The sequence below is a fragment of the Fringilla coelebs genome (assembly GCF_963513975.1).
Source record: "Fringilla coelebs genome assembly, chromosome: 1".
NCBI lineage: Eukaryota > Metazoa > Chordata > Aves > Passeriformes > Fringillidae > Fringilla > Fringilla coelebs.
The window spans coordinates 118,590,801-118,609,694 of record NC_140028.1 but is presented as its reverse complement, the minus strand read 5'-3'; the positions used below and the strand labels follow the sequence as shown (position 1 = coordinate 118,609,694).

The 18,894-nt window shown below is 38.0% G+C and overlaps 1 protein-coding gene across 1 annotated transcript in view; it reads left to right on the top strand.

The window, feature by feature from the left end:
- The window catches only part of CHN2 (chimerin 2), a 158,175-nt gene that overhangs the window by 57,683 nt on the left and 81,598 nt on the right, over positions 1 to 18,894 (top strand). Inside the window, exons 2-3 of the mRNA XM_084204400.1 lie at positions 7,779 to 7,817; positions 15,138 to 15,193. Of these exons, the coding sequence (XP_084060526.1) occupies positions 7,779 to 7,817; positions 15,138 to 15,193 (95 nt within the window). The remainder of the gene's footprint in view (positions 1 to 7,778; positions 7,818 to 15,137; positions 15,194 to 18,894) is intronic.

Below are 18,894 nucleotides of genomic sequence, written 5' to 3'. Positions count from 1 at the left end.
TATGCTCAGATATGCCAGCTGATTATCTGGTTTTGATTTTTCAGCCAGAAACTAACTGGTCATTAGTTAGAAGCTAAAGTATATCTGTGCAAGATAGGAGGTCTGCTAATGTGATGTGATTTAACATAAGTCATGTGCTTATTCCTAAAAATATGTGGAATCTTTCAGTCAGGCAGAGCTCTGATGGTTCTATTTTAATGCCTTGATGCCCCTGGTTTATAGGTTATAAACATGAAAAGGTAAAAATAACTGTGTTAAATTTTATTTAGTGTTAAAACAGAGAATGCTAACAATCATTTGAGTGTAATTTTTAGGGATCAGATTAAATTTAATGGCAGCTAATAATGACAACAGATTTTTTGACAATGAAGGATGCAGATATTTTTGATGATTTTTCATTGTCTGCCTTTCTAGTTTTTAGACACCAATCTTTAATAATCCGTGTAAGGAAATTCTTCATTATTGCTCTGGGGAAAAAATCCTTTCAGAGCACTTAGATTATGGAGGTTCTTAAATGCCATCCAAGGGCAATAGATTCAGTGTGCTTCAGCATTTAAAAGGACCTACCTGTCTAAGATTAGGTAGTGTGGTTACTCCTCTGCACTCTTAAATCTTGCATATTTCCTAGGAAATATTTAAAGCATTGAGAACATTTTTATCAGCTTGCTTAGATCCCTGTCAGCTTCTTGGATTTGCACTCTGGAAGAGATTGTTTGATTCTATTTTTTGGGCCTTAAGAAAGACTAGACTCCTAAAGAGAGTTTGGAAATTAGAACTGTACAGATATCCTTCCCTTTTTCACTCCTCCTATTCCTACTGAGAACTCTGATTATTCTTTCTCAACTTCCAAATTTAAAATTATATTTTCAATGCTTTTAATTATAACTAAATCTGTGCAGAATAGAGAGGCAGATTTTTTAATTAATGGGATATTGCTCCAACCTGATGGTCATAGCTGGCTGAACACCACTCACCAGGTACAGGACATAGCTCCTTATAATTTTGTTATACAAGTTTAGCTGTGGATTTAAAACATTCAAATCTCCTGTGATCTGTTGGAGGACATCCCTAATAACCCACATACTCCAAACTCATATTTTATTTGATACTTGGTAACTCTTTTAAATTATCAGGTTTAGCTATTTGCATGATCTTTCACTTGCATTTTAGTCAAACAGACACCTGCATTAAACAAAAGTAACCAGGGGCTGACCACCTGTCTTTGAGTGGAAAGACACCATTTTGAAATCTGAAGCAAAAGCAGGAGAGAACACAATTTGGAATGACCCTGATTCATAGAACTGGCTAAATGAGCCACCTTCAGAGCAGTGCCTTCTAATAGCAAGTTTGTGGTAGGCGAAAGGAAAAGATACAAAATAGCTGTCAATTTATATTGTGCTTATTAACAGCTTACTGTTTCAGTCTAATTGCTGTGTGAGAGAGAACTCCACCCCTTTTGTGAGCTTTTTTTGACATTTAAATTACACACTATTGCTGATTTTTAATTTTTTTCTTAGGAGAGAACAGCGCAGTGGGAAGCTCCCATCGTCTGAATTAATACACCAATTATGAACTGTGTTGGAAGTAAACAGTTTGATCATTTCTGTACCTTATGCTGAAAGCTAAAGTGCCTCATTAAGACAAGAACTGAAGTCTCATTCCATATTTTAGCTGTCCATGTACTTGTGATGAGAAAGTTCAGTGATAAAGCTGGCAACTGCTCACTCCTCCATGGGCAACTATTCGTTCTGAATGAAACATTAAACAGAGTTTTTGACATGCTGAAATATTTCAACAGCTCCATTGCTAATTATTTACTGCAAGAGAGTTAATTTTGCTCTTCACAGTAGCAGTGACTTTTCAGGATTTTTGGTGGGGAACTTATTTGACAGTATGATTATTTGCAACTTTGAAAATGAGAATATTCTTTCTTAGAGTGGTCAGAGGTGCCTGTAAGGATACTTACCATATGTAATAGAAGTCATCATGATGTCCAAAGTATATGCAAAATGAATGCCATCAAACATAGAAAAATGTCCCAATTTAAAGTAGTTTGCAAAATGACTGCAAAGTGACATAGTTGTTCGTGTGTGTATATATTAATTGTTGAGAGGCCAAAATAAATTAAACCAGCCCTTCACCAGGATAATATCAGCCAGTAGGGGATGAGACAAGAAGAAAATGAACTTCTGTAATTGGTATTTTCTAATCACAGAGTGGAAACCAAAGAATGGATCTATGTTTTATGTGTCAGAAAAGAGCTGATGCCCCCTAGAAGCCCCCTTATTACTTTCACTTAAGTCTCCATCCACCAGTGTATGCCAAGAACCACCCACCTGGAGAACTGCGGGGCAGAAAAGGACCTGGGGGCTCTGTTGGACCCCAAGTTCAAAATGAGCCAGCAATGTGTCCTTCCCTTGCAGGTGGCTGGTGGGGTCCTGGGCTGCAATTAGGAGCATCATTGCCAGCAGGTCCAAGGAGTGCTCAGTGCTGATGTGGCCACAGCTGGCTTGCTGTGCAGTGTGAGAGAGCTAAGGAACTGCTGGAGAGATCCTTATAAAGGGCTACAAAGGCATTGCAAGGCTGGAGGATCTCTCCTCTCAGGAAAGGCTGAGCAAGCTGGGACCCAGAGAAGAGAAGGCTCAGGGGAATCTTATCAAAGTATATAAACATCTGAAGAGAAGGTGCAAAGAGAACAAAGCCAGCCTTTTTCAGTGGTGTCCAGTGACATTACCAGTGACGATGGGCACAAAAATGAAACACAGGAGGCTCTGTCAGAACATCAGGAAACACCTCTTCACTGGCACAGGGCGACTGGCACAGGTTGCCCAGTGGGTTTGTTGTGGTGTCTCCATCCTTGGAGATACTCAGGAGCTGTCTGCACATGGTTATAGGGGGTTTGGATCACATCCCCTCCACAGGTACCTTCCAACCCCAATCATTCTGTGGCTCTGTGGTGGCCATCCACATTAAAGTAAATTGAATAATATAATTCTGTCTGTACCAAGAAAAATATTAAAAAAACCATATCCATAAAGAGTGCAAACACTGTTTATCTTTCACAGAAGCTCTTACTCAGCAGTCTTCTATGCTATATATAATTACATATATAAAAATAAGAAAAATGGGTTTAATAATATATTCTAACAATGTTTTGGAAACAAAGCAATAAATATGAAAGTGTGCGTGGTAAAGCTGTGAAAAAGCTCTTTAAAGGAAATATACAAAGGGCATTAAAATGCTCATAATAATTATTCTTGGTCCTAAAATAACAATAGAAGATTAAAAAAATTAGTAACTAGACTTGTTCATCCGGTGAATCATTTATCTGTACACTGCCAGTAAACCAGTGGCTTCCAGATTGGCTTTTCCTCACACACAAGTGTCTTTCCTTGCACATGCAGGTCATAGTCTTAAAATTAGTTGTTACTGGAAAGGAAGTCCAAAATTCAGACAATGGTGGCAGAAAATCCAGGCTGAGGCAGTTCTTTCAAGGTGAACTGCAAAATATTTTTTTAGTAATGACAAAGGCAAAAAAGAAAATCTTTGCTCTTTTTTTCATAGAGACTATAAGAAATGAGCAAATAATGACATTTCCCCTTTGGTAGCTGTCCTGCTGCTAGTCTGCTTAACTCTTTACTGTCATGGGAATCACTAATACTTTTTAGCATATCTAGAACTGGGCATGACATATAGTTGCAGTATGGATATTTGTTACTGTTTTCCTTATGCTTAGAAATGCCACTTATAAGTCATAAATATTTGATTCACGTGGTGTAATTTGTGGGCTTTCCTCTAAAACAGACTTTATGCTTTTTAGTGCATTACCAGTCATGAGAGTCAGAAGAATCACTTTGAATTTAGTTTCTTATTAGATCTGCTTTAGCCAAATCAGCCCTGGTGCTGGTAGCACGAACCCACACATGTTGGCATTACATCATCATTTTCACAAAGTACAAGGAAGTAGTAAAAAGCAATTCTGTCATTCCTGTGTCTTTCACAACTACATCCAGAAAGGCAACACTTTGGTACAGGGCCAGGCCCAGAGAAGAGCAAGGGTTGAAGTCCATGGATGACTCTACTTACTATATACTTGATGTAAGATCATTTCTCAGAAATTGCTTAAGACTGGCTCTGAGTAATGTGTTAACCCTTTACTGCCCACTATTGGCAGTAATATTGTATTCTGTCTTCATGTTTCTTTAAATAAAAAATCTTAAGTAGTTTTATTTTTTATCTGTCTGCTTAAAGCTTTGCCAACTTTTCAGTCCTTCCTTTACTGTAGTCTTTCTACATTTACTCAGCTTTAAGTGTTCAATCAGCTTTAGGAAAGTATTTTTTCCTAAGATCCTTTTCATCCTCTCTGCTCTGTGAAGACTAAAGCAAATAAAGTGAAGAAATAACCTTTTAGTTCTTTGCTCTCATTTTCCACTTCCAAGTGTCATTTTTGGTTTGACGATTTTCTCCAATATCTTTTTTGTCAATTTTGCATTATGAGAAACCTTCTCAGAGCTGTAATATTCCACAGGAGTCAGCATTCTGCATTCCTTTTGCCCTTCTGTTTGGCATACAACTGACTTCTAGTACTTTTTTAGGTTTAATAAATATGCACTTTCTTAGCCAGTATGTTTCAAAGCTTTTAGTTAACAGTATTGCCTGTAATATTATTTGTGGAAGTCTCTCATGCTTTTTTTCCAGTTCTAGTCTTTGCAGTAAGTACTCCAAGGTTTTCTGGTTTTGCCAAGGTCATTTATGATACAGTTTTGGGAAGACTTAAAAGAATTTTAAAAATACCTTAACTGGACATTCTGTAATTCTTTTACAGTGAGTCTTTCTTATGCTGACATTCATAAAAGTATGTCACAGATGACATTGGGTTATTTTGTTGGGTTTTTCAGAGCTGTTACTCATCTTGTCTCCTTTGACAACTTCTTTCAACCTTAGCTGGCACATTTTCTGAATCTAGACAAGAAGCCATTGTAGAAAATATGAACCTTTCAAGAAAAGAGCAATAGGAAAGACCCTGTCTTATCACCTGAGAGTACCTCAGTGAACCTTCTCCCCACTCTGCCAGTCACAGTTTTGGTAGTCATTACAATCAAAGTTCACATGAGGGATATCATTTCATGAGACATCAATGCAGGGCATTTGTCATTTGTGCCAAGTCTGATTGATTGATTGATTGACTGACTGACTGGTTGATTTTTGCTAAGTGGCTCAAAACTGAGGTCTGTTGTCCTTGCTGAGACTGTTACCATGCGCAGACCTGAAAGCACGAGATGTGTGTAGAGGTGTCCTGTAGTAACTGAGCCAACCACCCAAACTTGTATTGTTAATTTCTGTGAGGCAGAACTGCTGTTTAAAGTCTCATGATGGAGAGTGGGACACAATTTAATGAGTAAAGCTGCTGTGTAATACAGGGGAATAACAAGATACAGAAGAACAGAAATTTCAAAAAGGACAAATAGAAGTTATCAAATCTGCTCGGGCAGGATTTGCCTCTTTTGACCTCTAACTTAAGAATGGTTGAAGTTCAGTCTAATCTAGTCAACCAGGATAGGAGTCCTAAGACTTTACCCTACAAGGATGAGAGTTGTTTAAACAGGGGCTCAGCAGCTTCCTGCCACAAAGGAAGAAAGGTGTTTCTACCTCTCCCTCATCCGCAACCATGACCCTTGTCTCCAAGTTGTATTTAAACTAATTATTCTTTATTTCCCTACACATGGGTGCCACCAAATAGCTTGACAATAAACTCTATTAATACTATCACTATGGCATTTTGTTCCCTGTGATTCAGGGACATGCTTTCAGCTGAAGGGATCACAGAGGACGTGGCAGTACCTCACCAGTAATGGTGAATGTGGTGCTGGTGACACGTGGGTTTCCTCCCAGTGTGCTGTCTTTTGAATTATTTTAGCTATTGAGGAAGGTTCTGTCCGCACTTTCCAGGGCTGACAGATTCATAACTGTGACAAATCAAATGTAATCATTGGGAGTTTTGTATTATGATTTATCTCTTGGGTGATTCTCCATTTTGGTTGCAGTGTTTCCTCACTATCAGTCTGTCTCCAGCTAATGAAGTACTTTATTCACCTTTCACTGTTGAATTTACTGTGCACTTTTTAATTAATTTGGAAGACTAAAGCAACAACTGATACTCATTGTTTTTTCATTATTTCTCCCTCTATTACTTCCTTATCTGAAGTCACAAGTACAGATAATAAGATATTTGCATTATCTCAGTGTTTCTTCTGTTGAAAAAATATAGTACGTGAAGAAGGAAATTCAGAAATTCTCTTGCAGTAGCATTGAAGTATTGACAGAAGAATTTAATATACAGTATTATGGTGTTGTGGCAAACTATATGTGAAGCAATAGATGTATGGGGGGCAAAAACAGAGTACCATAATACTATTAGAATTTGAGAAGAGAAAAAATTATTTCTTTTATGAATAAATTTCATTTGTCTCATGAATAACCTCATACAATTTAAAATAAGTCTTTTGCATAATGAACTTGCAAGCTAATTACTCTTGGATTGCCCCAGCACAGTATAACTCTGTTAGTCTGGGAGCCTTTTGAACTTTGCCTAAGTTGAGAGGTGGATTCAATTGAAACTGAAACTGAATGAGTTTCCCAATCAATATATCTATAAATTGTTGCAGGGTGCTATTCAAGGCAGTAACTGTGATTGTTGCTAGATTTATCCTCTTCTAAAACAATAGAGTTAAAAGTGGCAGATGGTAGTTAGTGATTAAAATTCCTAGTAAAAAGACTTTTGCAGCGATATATTTAAAATAGTTGTGTATATGTAAATAGACAAGGAGCATGAGCTATGCAACTATAATTGAATTATATTAGCATAACTTAAGCAGAAGTTTAGTAAATAACAAATACCTTAATTAACCTGCACAGTTTTGGCAAGTTAATGACATACCCATGGTAAATTACTTTAAAGTTTTTGGCAGCATGGCAATTCAGAGCCAAACTAGTACCCAGTACCCCACCCTTTGTCACTGGTGTTACTCCTTCTGCTCCAGCTTGGCTCCTACTGGGATTTCTGTAGGTTACAGCAACTGGCTTTCTTGCAGAGAGCTGTAAACCTTCCCATGGAATGGTCACTAAGAAAAAACATCAACTCTTTGTGCCCCTTTAGTCAATAATGTTAGAATAATAACGTAACATATTTGTGATGGCAGGTTTTGCAGTCTTTCCTTTTTCTATCTTTCCCAAAATGTTTTTGTTGATTCAGCTTCTGGAAAATATGCCAGTTACATATGGGTTCAAGGAGTGTAGTTGACTTTCATTGAAACTGTCAGGTCTGTGCATCCAAGTCCGACCTGAGCTGTGCATCTTTTTAGCCCCAGCGTGTGTTATTCATTGATGCTCATTTTCAAATCTTACCAGTGGGGTTAGAAACCACATTGAAAACCAGTAGTGATTTATCTGTTTATCATGCCAGGTGAAGCAAATAAATAATGTTGTTACCAGCCCAGTTAATTATTTTAAAAATACTGGTGATTAGTGCAAATCGGTCTGAAATTAATTTCTCCCATGGTGGAATAATTTGGAAAAAGCACATTGGATCCACAAGTGGTTGAAATTTGTATTCTTCTCTCACATAGCAAACTGTGCTGTAAATAGGCTATCATCTCTCTTGGGAAAGAAATGTGAATTTTGCTGACAAGAAGAGGTCTCTCAGCAGAAAAATGCAGGCTGACAGTTTGACCCAGTGGCCAAATGACTGATTTCTTTCTCCCTTTTTGCTTCTATTTTAGATGCTGAAGAATACCAGCCTCCAATATGGAAATCATACTGTGAGTATACAAACAATTTGAATAATCTTAGTGCCTTACCAAGGCATCAGTCACTGTTAGGTATTTTGTCCTTTTTTGTTTGAAAGAAAGACATAAATTTACTAGATGCTTGTGCAAATTACTGTATAGGACAGCAGCAAAACCTGAACTTTTATAGATTTCCATGGAACAAGGGCAGCAGGATTATGTGTTCCAGATTCCCTCCGTTGCCTTAAAAGCGTGCAGCTCCTGGGTTTCATGGTTTCTCTGCTGAGATTTTCAGGAAGGATTTCAGAGGTAGAGGTTAATGCTTTGTATGTTTACTAAAGGTCAGGCTTGAGAATACTTGTCTTTTTATACGGGTCACCAAATCACTTTAAGATAATAATATTTTTGATCCTTAGCAATAGAAGCTGATTTTTGAAGTGGTGGTTTAGAAGTTGGAGACAGCATTATCAGCTCTTTGAACCTTCCTGTCTGCCTTTAGAAAAATCATTTACATAGAGTGCAGTGCAGAAGTGCATATTTTATGGTCTTTTGCTTTGTTCCAAATGTATTTTCTAATAGAGCTGCACAGATCTAAGACAAAATATTGGCTTTTAAATCCCTTATTAAGGATAGCCTTTAAATTTGATCTTTTTATTTTAAACCCTTCCTGGAACTTTAATAAGAGTGTAGCTTCGGGAATAGAGAGCTGTTTTATTCTTTTTGTTTTCAGATACAGAGCTATCCTAAGCAAAAGTTCTCTCTTTTAATGTGGCAAATTCAGTACAGTGCCATTACCAAAGTGCAACTACAAAAACACAAGGATCACAGTAGCTGCATGCATGCACATGTATAATTTTAAAGACTAGAATAAACTTGTTGACTGCACTTATATGCACATTAAACTGTCTTGCTGACTTCAAAGACATCACATCTGTGTTACCTGAGAATGACATTCTGCCCCAGAAAGGACTGGGATTTTTTTTCAACCAAAATCTGAATATGCCATTAAATTACAGAACTTGCTTCTCAGAACACTGTTTTCTAGATAATTTGTTGTTGTTGTTGTTGTTGTAATGTTTTGAACACGTAAGAGAAACCTCATAAGAAGTCAGCAAGAGTGTTGGACCATTCCAGCATTCTTTGCTGAGTGCTTGAAGAAGCAGACAGCTGAGTGATTTTTTTAAAAAGAGCTTACTCAAAATCAATGAAAAAGCTGCCATTGACTCTAAGACCAGCATTTCAAATGAAACATACTTCCTTTTTAGCAGCAAGTTTTCATTAAAAAGGCAGGAAATAAGAACCTACCTTTACTTACCTGCTCTTAGTTGCCCCAGTTGTGCAGCAGACAGATCAGGGCACGCAGTGAAAAAGTTTGGTTACTTTTTTCTGATAGCTTACATGTAATCCAAGGAAACATTCTTTTAAATGGGAAAAAATAAACCCAACGCAACCAGAATGGATGAATAGTCTATGAATATATCATTTCCTATTCCACTATATATAGGATGCCAATATTGTGGTAATGACAAAATCATGGCCTCACTGTCTAAACTCCATGCATGAGTGACCTTGGATAAAGTTGCACAGCTCCAAAAGGCAGAAAATAGTTTAAGCTTAGAAAGATTTACTCCTGAGACTGTTTAGCCACAGATACACATTTTTCTTTGCAATGATAGGTGATGTATGCTTCTTTACTCAGCAAGAAGAATTCTGATCTGGTAAATTAATTATAGACATTATGTCCAGCAACAGTGTTTGTCTATAATTCAACCTGCTGTCCTATCTCATGACAGTTTTAACTTATATATGTATTTCATGCTTAACACTTTTGGTTAACTGCCTATTTAACAATTATTTTCAATGTATTTTCTATAGTAATTTTTAAAGTTTGCTACCATACTAGTAAAATACTTTGCATACAATTTTGATTTCTTATTTTAAGTCTTGGATAAATTTAGGTGACTGTGTTGCCTTTTACTTCAAGATCAAGGCTTCAATTCTTCTAGCTTCTAAACAAAGGCAGATTTTCCTGTTTATTCCAACAAAGTATTCAAATAAACAGTGTTGCACGTGTCCATGGACAAATATCAATCAAAGTGCAAGAGTTTTCAGATCTCAAGCATTAATGTTTTGATATAATGTAAAAATCTGATTCAGCTACATTTAGAAAACATGAACACTTCTATTTCAGAAGATCCTCACTTGCTTAAGAGGAATTGTTGGAATTTCAACACAGATTTCACAGTTCACAAAGTTTTTCAGACTTTTTCTGATAGCCCTGGGACACAGACAATAAAAGAAATGGCAAGAATAATTTTCTATTTACTGGAAGGAACCTGGGAAAAAAGTTTGGAAAGTTTCTAGCAGCCAGCAGTCTCTAGGCAGTGGGTTTGATTGCATTTTTACCTGAGAAGCAGATCAACAAATTACAGATTTCTTGCATTGTTCCAATAACAGATTTCTTTTTGTAGTCTGCCATACATTGGAAGTATTATAGAAAATGGTATTTTGCCATTTTACCATCACTGAGGTAGTAAATTAAGGAAGATAAGAATCACAGAATGTGGGTTGGCAGGGCTTCTGGGGCGAGCTGATCTGGCTTCCCACTCGAAGCATGACTGCTGGCTCTAGAGCAGGGCAGCCGTGGCTTTACATAACTGAGTCCTGAAAAGCTGCAAGGGTAGAGCCTCTGCCACCTCTGTGGGTAACCTGCTCCAGTCCTGCACTGTCCTCTTAGAGGACAAACTGCTTACCTTGCCTGCTTCTCAGGAGGAGTAGGCAATTTTTTTGACTGAAAGAGCATAGTTATTGCTGGTTGCCAGCCTCAGCACGTATGTGCTTGAATTTTGAAGAGATGTAAAACCACTTTTTTCCTCCTTTTACCCCTGTTGAGATTGGCATGTGCTGAGTCAGTCATGTGTCAATGCCACTTCAATGTTTGTTTGCATTATTCAAGACCAGTGTGTTGGTGGGAAGCAAAGTGGCGAGGCACAGAGCATCAGCTGATGCCATGCTTCAGCTCCTCACGAAGTTTCCCTGCCTTCTGTCCTTCATCAAATAATAGGCGCAGTGTCCGGGACTCATTTTTGTCAGAAATTAAGTCTTTGTTTCAGCCAAGTACTTAGGTTCCTAATTAAGCATGTGAGTAATCCTGCAGAAATAGGACAGTTCATATTGTACAGCCTCAGCACATGGATAAAAAATGCCTGACTGAGATGAGGCTGAGGAGGTAAAACTGAGGAACTCTGCAAAACATTCTGAGACAGAAGGAGGAATGTTTCCTTGCTGCTTTATAAAAGCCATGATAGGATTTTTTCCTCTCCGCTGGAGCATCACTGAACACTCATCATAGGTGAGTTAAAGGAGAAAGCTTGAGGTCCTGACACAATGCAGAATGAAAAAAAAAAAATGAAGAAATGGGTGATAGCCCTTCTTCCCTGGCAGAAAAGGAGTAAGTGCTGATTTTTGAATGTGACCCCTTTGTTTCTTAGGCAGATTGGATTTTGGAATTAGACAGTTCTTCCTAAAACATACTGTAGAATTTCCCTATTTCGTCCCCTGAGACAAGACTCGTGCTCTAACAGGAACAAAAGAGAGAAAGATATATTCTAACCAGCTACTTTACATCTCAAAGAAATGTTCCTCAAGTAATACAATAATAAATTTGAGTTTTGTTAACGCTGTAAGTTCCAGTGTGGCTATGATGCTATGAATGCTGGAAAGCTATCTGAAGTATGAATCTGATAAAAGTGTTTAAGGGTCAAATAGAAGCCACTGCATTTTTTTGTTGCAGTGCTGAATTTTTGCCTAATATTTAATGTGCATTATTACTGTGCATTTCATTTGCATCTGATGCTGAACAAAAAACCACTCCCAGTCTGATGCAGTTCTCTGAGAGCAGTAATAATGCATTTTCTTTTTGCATGCAATTGACTTTTTATAAGGTTAATTTTCTCAGGGCTAAAATAATAATGCATCATTATGTTGGAGTGTCATCTTTTCTATGATCACAGTGGGTTTGTCTGTAACCTGCCTGTCAGTTCTAAATGCTGGAATTGACTGGGTCAGATGTCAATCACTGCTTGCCACTGCATTAAATAACTGTGGTTTTCTATTATTTCACTTAACCATGGTCTCATACATTGAATTCTGATTTAAGATTTTCAGAGATGGGAAAATGAAGCAGAAAGGCAAGGATTGTTTGCCATTTGAGCAAGTAGGTGAGGGATATGTGCCTTCTGAATCTCTGACCATCCCCTGCACTGTGCTGGGGTCTCAGCAATGTCAGCCTCGGTGCGAGTGCCCAGCACTTTGGAAAAAGTGTATAATGAGATCAGGCAGAGCTGCAGGATGTTCAGCACTTCTGAAAATGAGGTCACTTAATGAGGTGTCTGTGCTCATTGGAACTTAGCTGTAGGGCACATTTTTCTCAAGTCACCTTAGCCATAATATTGCACTGTATTCATAGCCCATTAGCAGGCTTTCTCACAGCAATCATTTGAAGCAGAAACAGCAGAGACCTTTCTAAAGGAAAACGCAGCTTTTTGTAGGGTCACACTGGCTTTGCTCCTTAATGCCTTAGTCTGGGAGACACTGCCTTCCTTGTTTTCCACTTAACTGAACTTTCACTGTTGTTTTACCTTTCCCACCCTTGCCTTACTGGGTGTCCTTACTGGGAATCCTTGGCAGCTGTGTGTCTGTCTGTCCGGCCCTTCTCTGATTGTCTCCCACTGACCTGCTTGATGTCCCTTACCCCTGTGCCACTGGTGGCCTTCAGTCCTTTCTCTGCTCCCAATCTCTCTTCTCTCCCTCCATCTAATGGTTCTGTATCTCCCTCCAATTGTTCCACTGGTTTGTCTTTCTGTCAGTTTAATGACTATCAATTTAAAGCTAATATAGCCAAGTCTGAATTTTTTGTCCTTCAGAGAAAACCATTTCCCATTTCCAGCATTTTCAGTGTTGATCATGCTTGGGCCATTTTCTCATCCAGTACATTTAGCATATAATTTGTGATTATTTATTTATATAGTTATAATCTATGTTTTCTTCTGATGTATTTCTAAATCAGATATGTCTCTCAGTTCACATCATTGCACAGATTAATTACCCACCTCTCTCTGAGAATGACAGAACCTTTTCCACCCTATTCAAAATACAGTTGTTAAGATGATTTGTCTTCCTTGCACTCACCATGAATCCTTGCACTGGTTTATCCCACTACATCCTATAAACATCCAGGTTTTTGTGTTTGCTTTCAGGTCTTTCATGTCTGTATCTGCCCTTTCCTGTTAATCATTCCTTCCTTTGTTTTGTGAAATGCTGACTCTTCTCCCCACCATTGCTTATTTGGTGTTGTCAGCCTCAGCGATCCTCTTGGTCATGTTAGAGGGCTCATTGCTTTTTTCATTTCTCAAAAATGTAGCACATCACAAGATAGGCTTCCTGTGTGTTCTTCAGGCTTACTTGTTTTGCATCACTCTTATCAAAGCTGTCTTAGAAACTCCACTAGCTTAATTTGCTGTGTCAGTCTATGTTTAAAAGATTTGATCACTGAAAAATGGAATTTTTATGACGTATGATTTTTCAGTTAAAATTCAAATTAATTAATTGAGGAAATAGATAATTTACTTTAAATGAGAAGCAGTCATATTCTTGTCATATTTTGAATCCTTAGATTTCCTTCTCTCTGATGGAAATGGGGGGAAGGAAAAAATTGTTATTTTCCTCTTGGATATGTTTAGTATTAATCATCATTAAGTTGCTCAATCAGTGGTTATGCTCATTTCAGACATTCAGAAGTTAATTCTAAAATCATGATATTGGGCTCCAGAAAAATCAGAGGTTTAATAAACAATCTGTGGTTTTTGAACAAAATCTTCATGTATTGTTTGACTTTATTCAGACACACAAGTCGTTTGATCACAAAAGAGTAGAAGTCTTTGAATCTTAGTCACATAATTACAAGAAGAAACAAAGACCATATTTATCATGGAGTTATCAAAATATGATCAAGTTATCATAAATCTTGTGCAAAAGTAGCAGGAGATCTGACAGTGCTGAATGATGCAGAGTAAATCCAAAACCTTAGTAGAAATTTAGAGCTGGATCACACCCAACATTAAAATTGGTAGGGAATATAAGAAATGATGAACTGTTTTTCTGTGCCTCTCCCAGGAACCAGGGATGAGGGCTGGATCAGTTTAGGAAGAGGTTATGGGTTTTTCCACTTTGAGCAGGAAGCAGGAGTCCCCAAAGCTTTCACATCCTATTGAGTTTGTGTGACAAACTTGAGTGCAAACTGAGGATCTCTCAACTTTCCAGATTTTCTTGCTTCTAAAAGAGAAGTTAAAGAGAAGCTAAAGAGAAGGTAGAAAAAGGTGCTGCCTCAATTCACACCTTTTCAATTCACTTTCTACAACACAGTTTCTGTGTTTATCCAACTTAGAGACATTTCTATTCCTCCCATAATCTACCACCTTTCAGAGCATAATGCTGAGCTTCACTAGCACCGTGAATAAATGTGTCCTGGAAACTCAGTCTTTTAAAAAAATTCATGGGCACGACATGATCTTTCCAAATACAAGAAGGTCAGCATACAGAAGGCCTTTCTCGAGGGAGGCAATCCAAACCTCTGGGATTTTTACTGGAGTTACGGAGAGACAGTCTGTCTGTGCTGGAATTGATTACTGTCATTGCATGTCAGCTTCTTCTCACGACTCTGGAGTGGAAGGGAGGGAGAGGATCTCATTAAATACATGCAGTGAAGAGTCTGGGGGCCAGGCAGCAAGTACCCCTAGCCTCAGGTCTCTCTCCTGCAGCCCTCAGAAGATTTGCAAAATTGATCCAGGGCCATTTGAATAGGGCATAATTACTCTGAAAGGAACGTTTGCTTGCTCTTCAGTAATTGCCAGTATATTTTGAAATAAATTATGAGATTGTGATGAGCCCATTCAAAAGTATTGGACTTTTTCTTGGCCTATCCAAAAAACTGCTGGTGTTACTGATAAACAATCTGTTCTTGGGTTGTTACAGCATGCTGTATGCAAAAGTGGGATTTTATCCTGAGACAGACCTAGTAGGAATTTCTGGCTAGCCTTCCCTGGTATAGAAATGTAAAAACCAGTACAGAAGGATAATATTCTTGACAGTTAAAGCACTGACCACTTCAGTTAGTTTGCCAGTCAACAGCTGATTTTCATATAAATGGCTTAGACACACTGAAATACCTCATTTTGCTGTCATGTTTTTACATTTGCATTTTTCTCTGCAGCCCCTGGCTAGAAAGACTCATCTGAATAAAAGTTTGTGTATGTTGCCATCTTCTAATGATCTGTACATTTTTGTGTTTGACAGTGTATCAATTGCAACAAGAGGCACCACGTCCCAAGAGAATCATCTGTCCTCGGGAGGTCAGTTCTTTTGCTCTACCTTGTTAGATCTGATGAATTGTCAGCAGCATATGATCACCAAAACATCTTTTGTGCAGGCAGTGGGTGTTATTTGCTTTAACTTTTCTATGCCATTATTTTATATAATCATTTCCCTTAAGGCTGATTAATTAAAGCTGGAAAATATTTGCTGATTAGGAATGGCAGCCTCATTCTACCACTAGAAGCACCTTCATTAGACAAGTACTTACCCATCATTGTTTAGTGTGCTTTTCTGTGTACTACCTTAAGTTTTGAGTTTCCTCATCATGGTGTATTTTTCTTCCTGCATCTGCATAATAACATCTGTGTGATATGTTTCAACATGATACACATAGCTTCAGTTTTTTGAATGCTTCCTGCCAAGTACTAGATTCAAGTTAAAATACTGGAATGATAGCCAGAGAGCTCTGTTCTCTCACAGGGACTTTGAAGGCTATAGAATGTTTAGAAATCTGTAGGGCTGCAGGTTTGGCTGAGTCATTTTGTCCCCTTGTTGTCTTCTTCTGTATTTATTTCTCCATTTCTACTTGCTTTAGTATGTCAGTTCATCACCCTGCATGGCATAATAGTAACAGAAAACATGTAGATGTGTCTGCTCAATGAAAAAAACTGCAAAAGCTTTATCTCCTATAATGTCAGGGACAAATTTGTGCAAATAGACATGCAATACCAGCAGTAAAAGTACTGAACACGTGAAGAGATTGCACAGGGTGCAGGAAGATAGAAACTGCAGCTCATCAGTGCGATGTTCAGCCCTACTCCCAGGCATCATCCCGAGCTCTGTCCTGCTTCCCGCGCTGTGTGCCCACGAAAGCAGAGTTCTAGCACCTCTCAGACATTTACATGCTGTCTCAGAACACTTCTGTGGGAGGCAGGAGGTTCTGTGGCAAGGCACAGGTACTTGCCTGGGTTAATGAAGAAAATCCATTGCAAACACAGGAATTGAGTACAGTTTACCTGAGTCCACCCAGAGCCTTCACTAAAAGAGCTCTGCATTTTTCTCTCAAGTGCCCTCTACTAGTTGCAGGGCAGGGAGAGTAGCTCAGTCTGGAAGTCTTCAAGTCCTGTCAGTCTGGAATGGTCCCAAGACATATACACAGGATGCTAAGAAGGAGAAGCAAAACACCAGAGTGGGTGAACCCTTGTGTCATCCTTTCTCCCTGTCAAAGACAAGGCTTGGGGAAAAGAAGTGTGTGCTAGCCCTCTGGGACGTCAGTGCACATGTGCTGACAGGTTTTATCAAGACCTTCCTCTCTGAAATCCTCATGCAAACCAAAGGACAGTTAGGCCTCTGTGGCTGGTATTCTTTAAAGGAGAGGACAGCAAGGTTTTTACTGAATTAATATCACTTAACAGACATCAAACTAGTCATGGCATAGTTAAAAATATAAACTTTTTAAGGAGAAAAATTAAGGTAAACAATTAATTTTCTTACAGCACAGCCTTAGAGGAGTTTCTTTAGTTTCTTGATGTAATAGTGTATCTATTTTACCTATTTCGTATTGAGACTACTTTGAGGAAGGACTTATCTTTAGAAAAGCTGATTAATAAGCACTGAATGCTTAGAAAACCATGACTACAATATGAACTCATCTCTGTGGGAATACAAGTTCATCTGTAAAAGTTGAATCCAAAATATATTATGCTAACTCAAATTTAAGCATTTTCTATTTTGCCTCCATGAGAGAAAATTTGAATCAAGGTAAAACAGTCAAAGCAGTGTAGCAATTGTATTCTTGTTCTAGAAACAAGATTACCTACACAAGGGAAGTGAATGTACAGCTGTGAACTCCTTACCAGTGTTCTTATTTCTTTGAACTCAAGACCATGTTATGTACAACTGAAGTTATTCTCTTTACTTGATGTTTAAAGACCATACATATCAAAGACCACACGTAGGTGACCTTTTCAGGTCACCTCCAAGGATTTGCAGAAAGAAGCTAAGGTCTTATGACTTAAATAAACACATAATTGACATAGCAGGATATAACAAAACAAGCAAAATATGCCTTTTTCACATAGTCTGGGTTTGGTTCTAACTAATGAACCATTTTCAGTTGCTCACTTCATAGACTGCAGGGTCCTATTTTGAGTTGTTTGGAATTTAGTCTTAAGTTAGTTAAACAGCTGAAAATACCGAGACTTTGTTTAGGTATTGGTATAGAAGGCAGTACGAATTCCCACAAATATGACCTTTGGTTCTTGTTACTTGGATTTTGAGCTACTTTGTGTAGCTCAGTTGTATGTGTTCACAGCCTGATTGCCAGAAACACAGATTCTCTGACCCAAGAGCCAAAAATCCTCTATGACACTGCATTATTTTTGCATATAGCTGGGGAGGTGGGGCAGATGGGATGTCCTGATACCTAGAAGATGTCAACATACACAAATATGTGGTTCATATTATCAGTTTATACTATGAAGTAGAACTACACAGTGGTTTTACAGAGCATCACAGATTATTTTAGAGAGGAAATTCAGGACTCTGCTCCTATGGCACCTATTGCCTTTTTCTTAGCATGCAGTCTGTAAGGTGGATGTTTTGGGGCTGTTTGTCTCGTTTCTAGTTTGATTTCAGTGTCATCTGATGATTTTACAGGCTTGCTTCACTAAAGGTAGTGTTTTATTAATACTGAGTTTGCTGGTTACATAGAAAGATATCAAAATCTAATTTGGTGTTGTTTATTAATTAATAATAATTAATTGCAAATACAATAGTTATTTAGTACACAACCAAATTATGCTTATCCAGTATCTGGAGAGGTGTCAGCAGGATATGGGGCTGACAGAAAAGATTTGTCTCTCCGTGTGCATATCGCAGGAAGTGGACTTTGCTGAGGGTGTTCCCATGTGTAATTTAGTATTCAAACTAATTCAAACAAATCTAAAAATTGCAAATAATTTGAAATCCTTCATGCTTGTGGGAAGATGTCTTTCATAATTGGCAAATTCTACACTGTTTGCAAGGAAAATGAAACATCTACTGGAAACCAAATCTGTAACAACACATAAACAAGGATAGGTCATTTTTTTTTCTTTCACCATTTAGCATTTTCATCATTCCTCCATCTTTTCCATGGTCATCTTTCACATTCTCCACATCCATTTGCTCTTCCATTACCTCTCTGTTGTTCCATGGTCACAGGGGTTTCAGTCTCAGATCCCTGCAGTTCTACCACCTAATTTATGCAGATTTCTTGATAAACTATACTGCGGAGACAGAAATCACCTCTCCTGATCTGTACACCACCAGACTAAAAGCCGGGACTGTAAATAAAACATTAATGTTTATATCTTTGTGTCTTTGAGCTTTGCTATCATAATTTGCCTTTTCTTCTTTTGGTTGCACAAATATCTTGTCAGCAAAAGCAATGGGAATCATATTGAATGAGCCATTCAGGCTTCAGGTATCCAACATCTTTTAATTAATCACCACTGGCAGCGGACTAGTGTGAATATCCTACCTTCCCAATAACATTGGATTTCTGCCAATATCCTCATTTGTAACCATATTCCTTCCAGCAGTGTTTTAATGATTTAGCTTTTAAATAGAAAAAGTTCCCTTTAAAAGCGCTGTTCAGGTGGAGGAGCAGCTTTTAAATATTGAGTGGTAGAGTGATAGGCACCAAAGAATCCCATCCATGTTGTGAGGAAGTCATATTATAAGGTGTCTTTTAGGG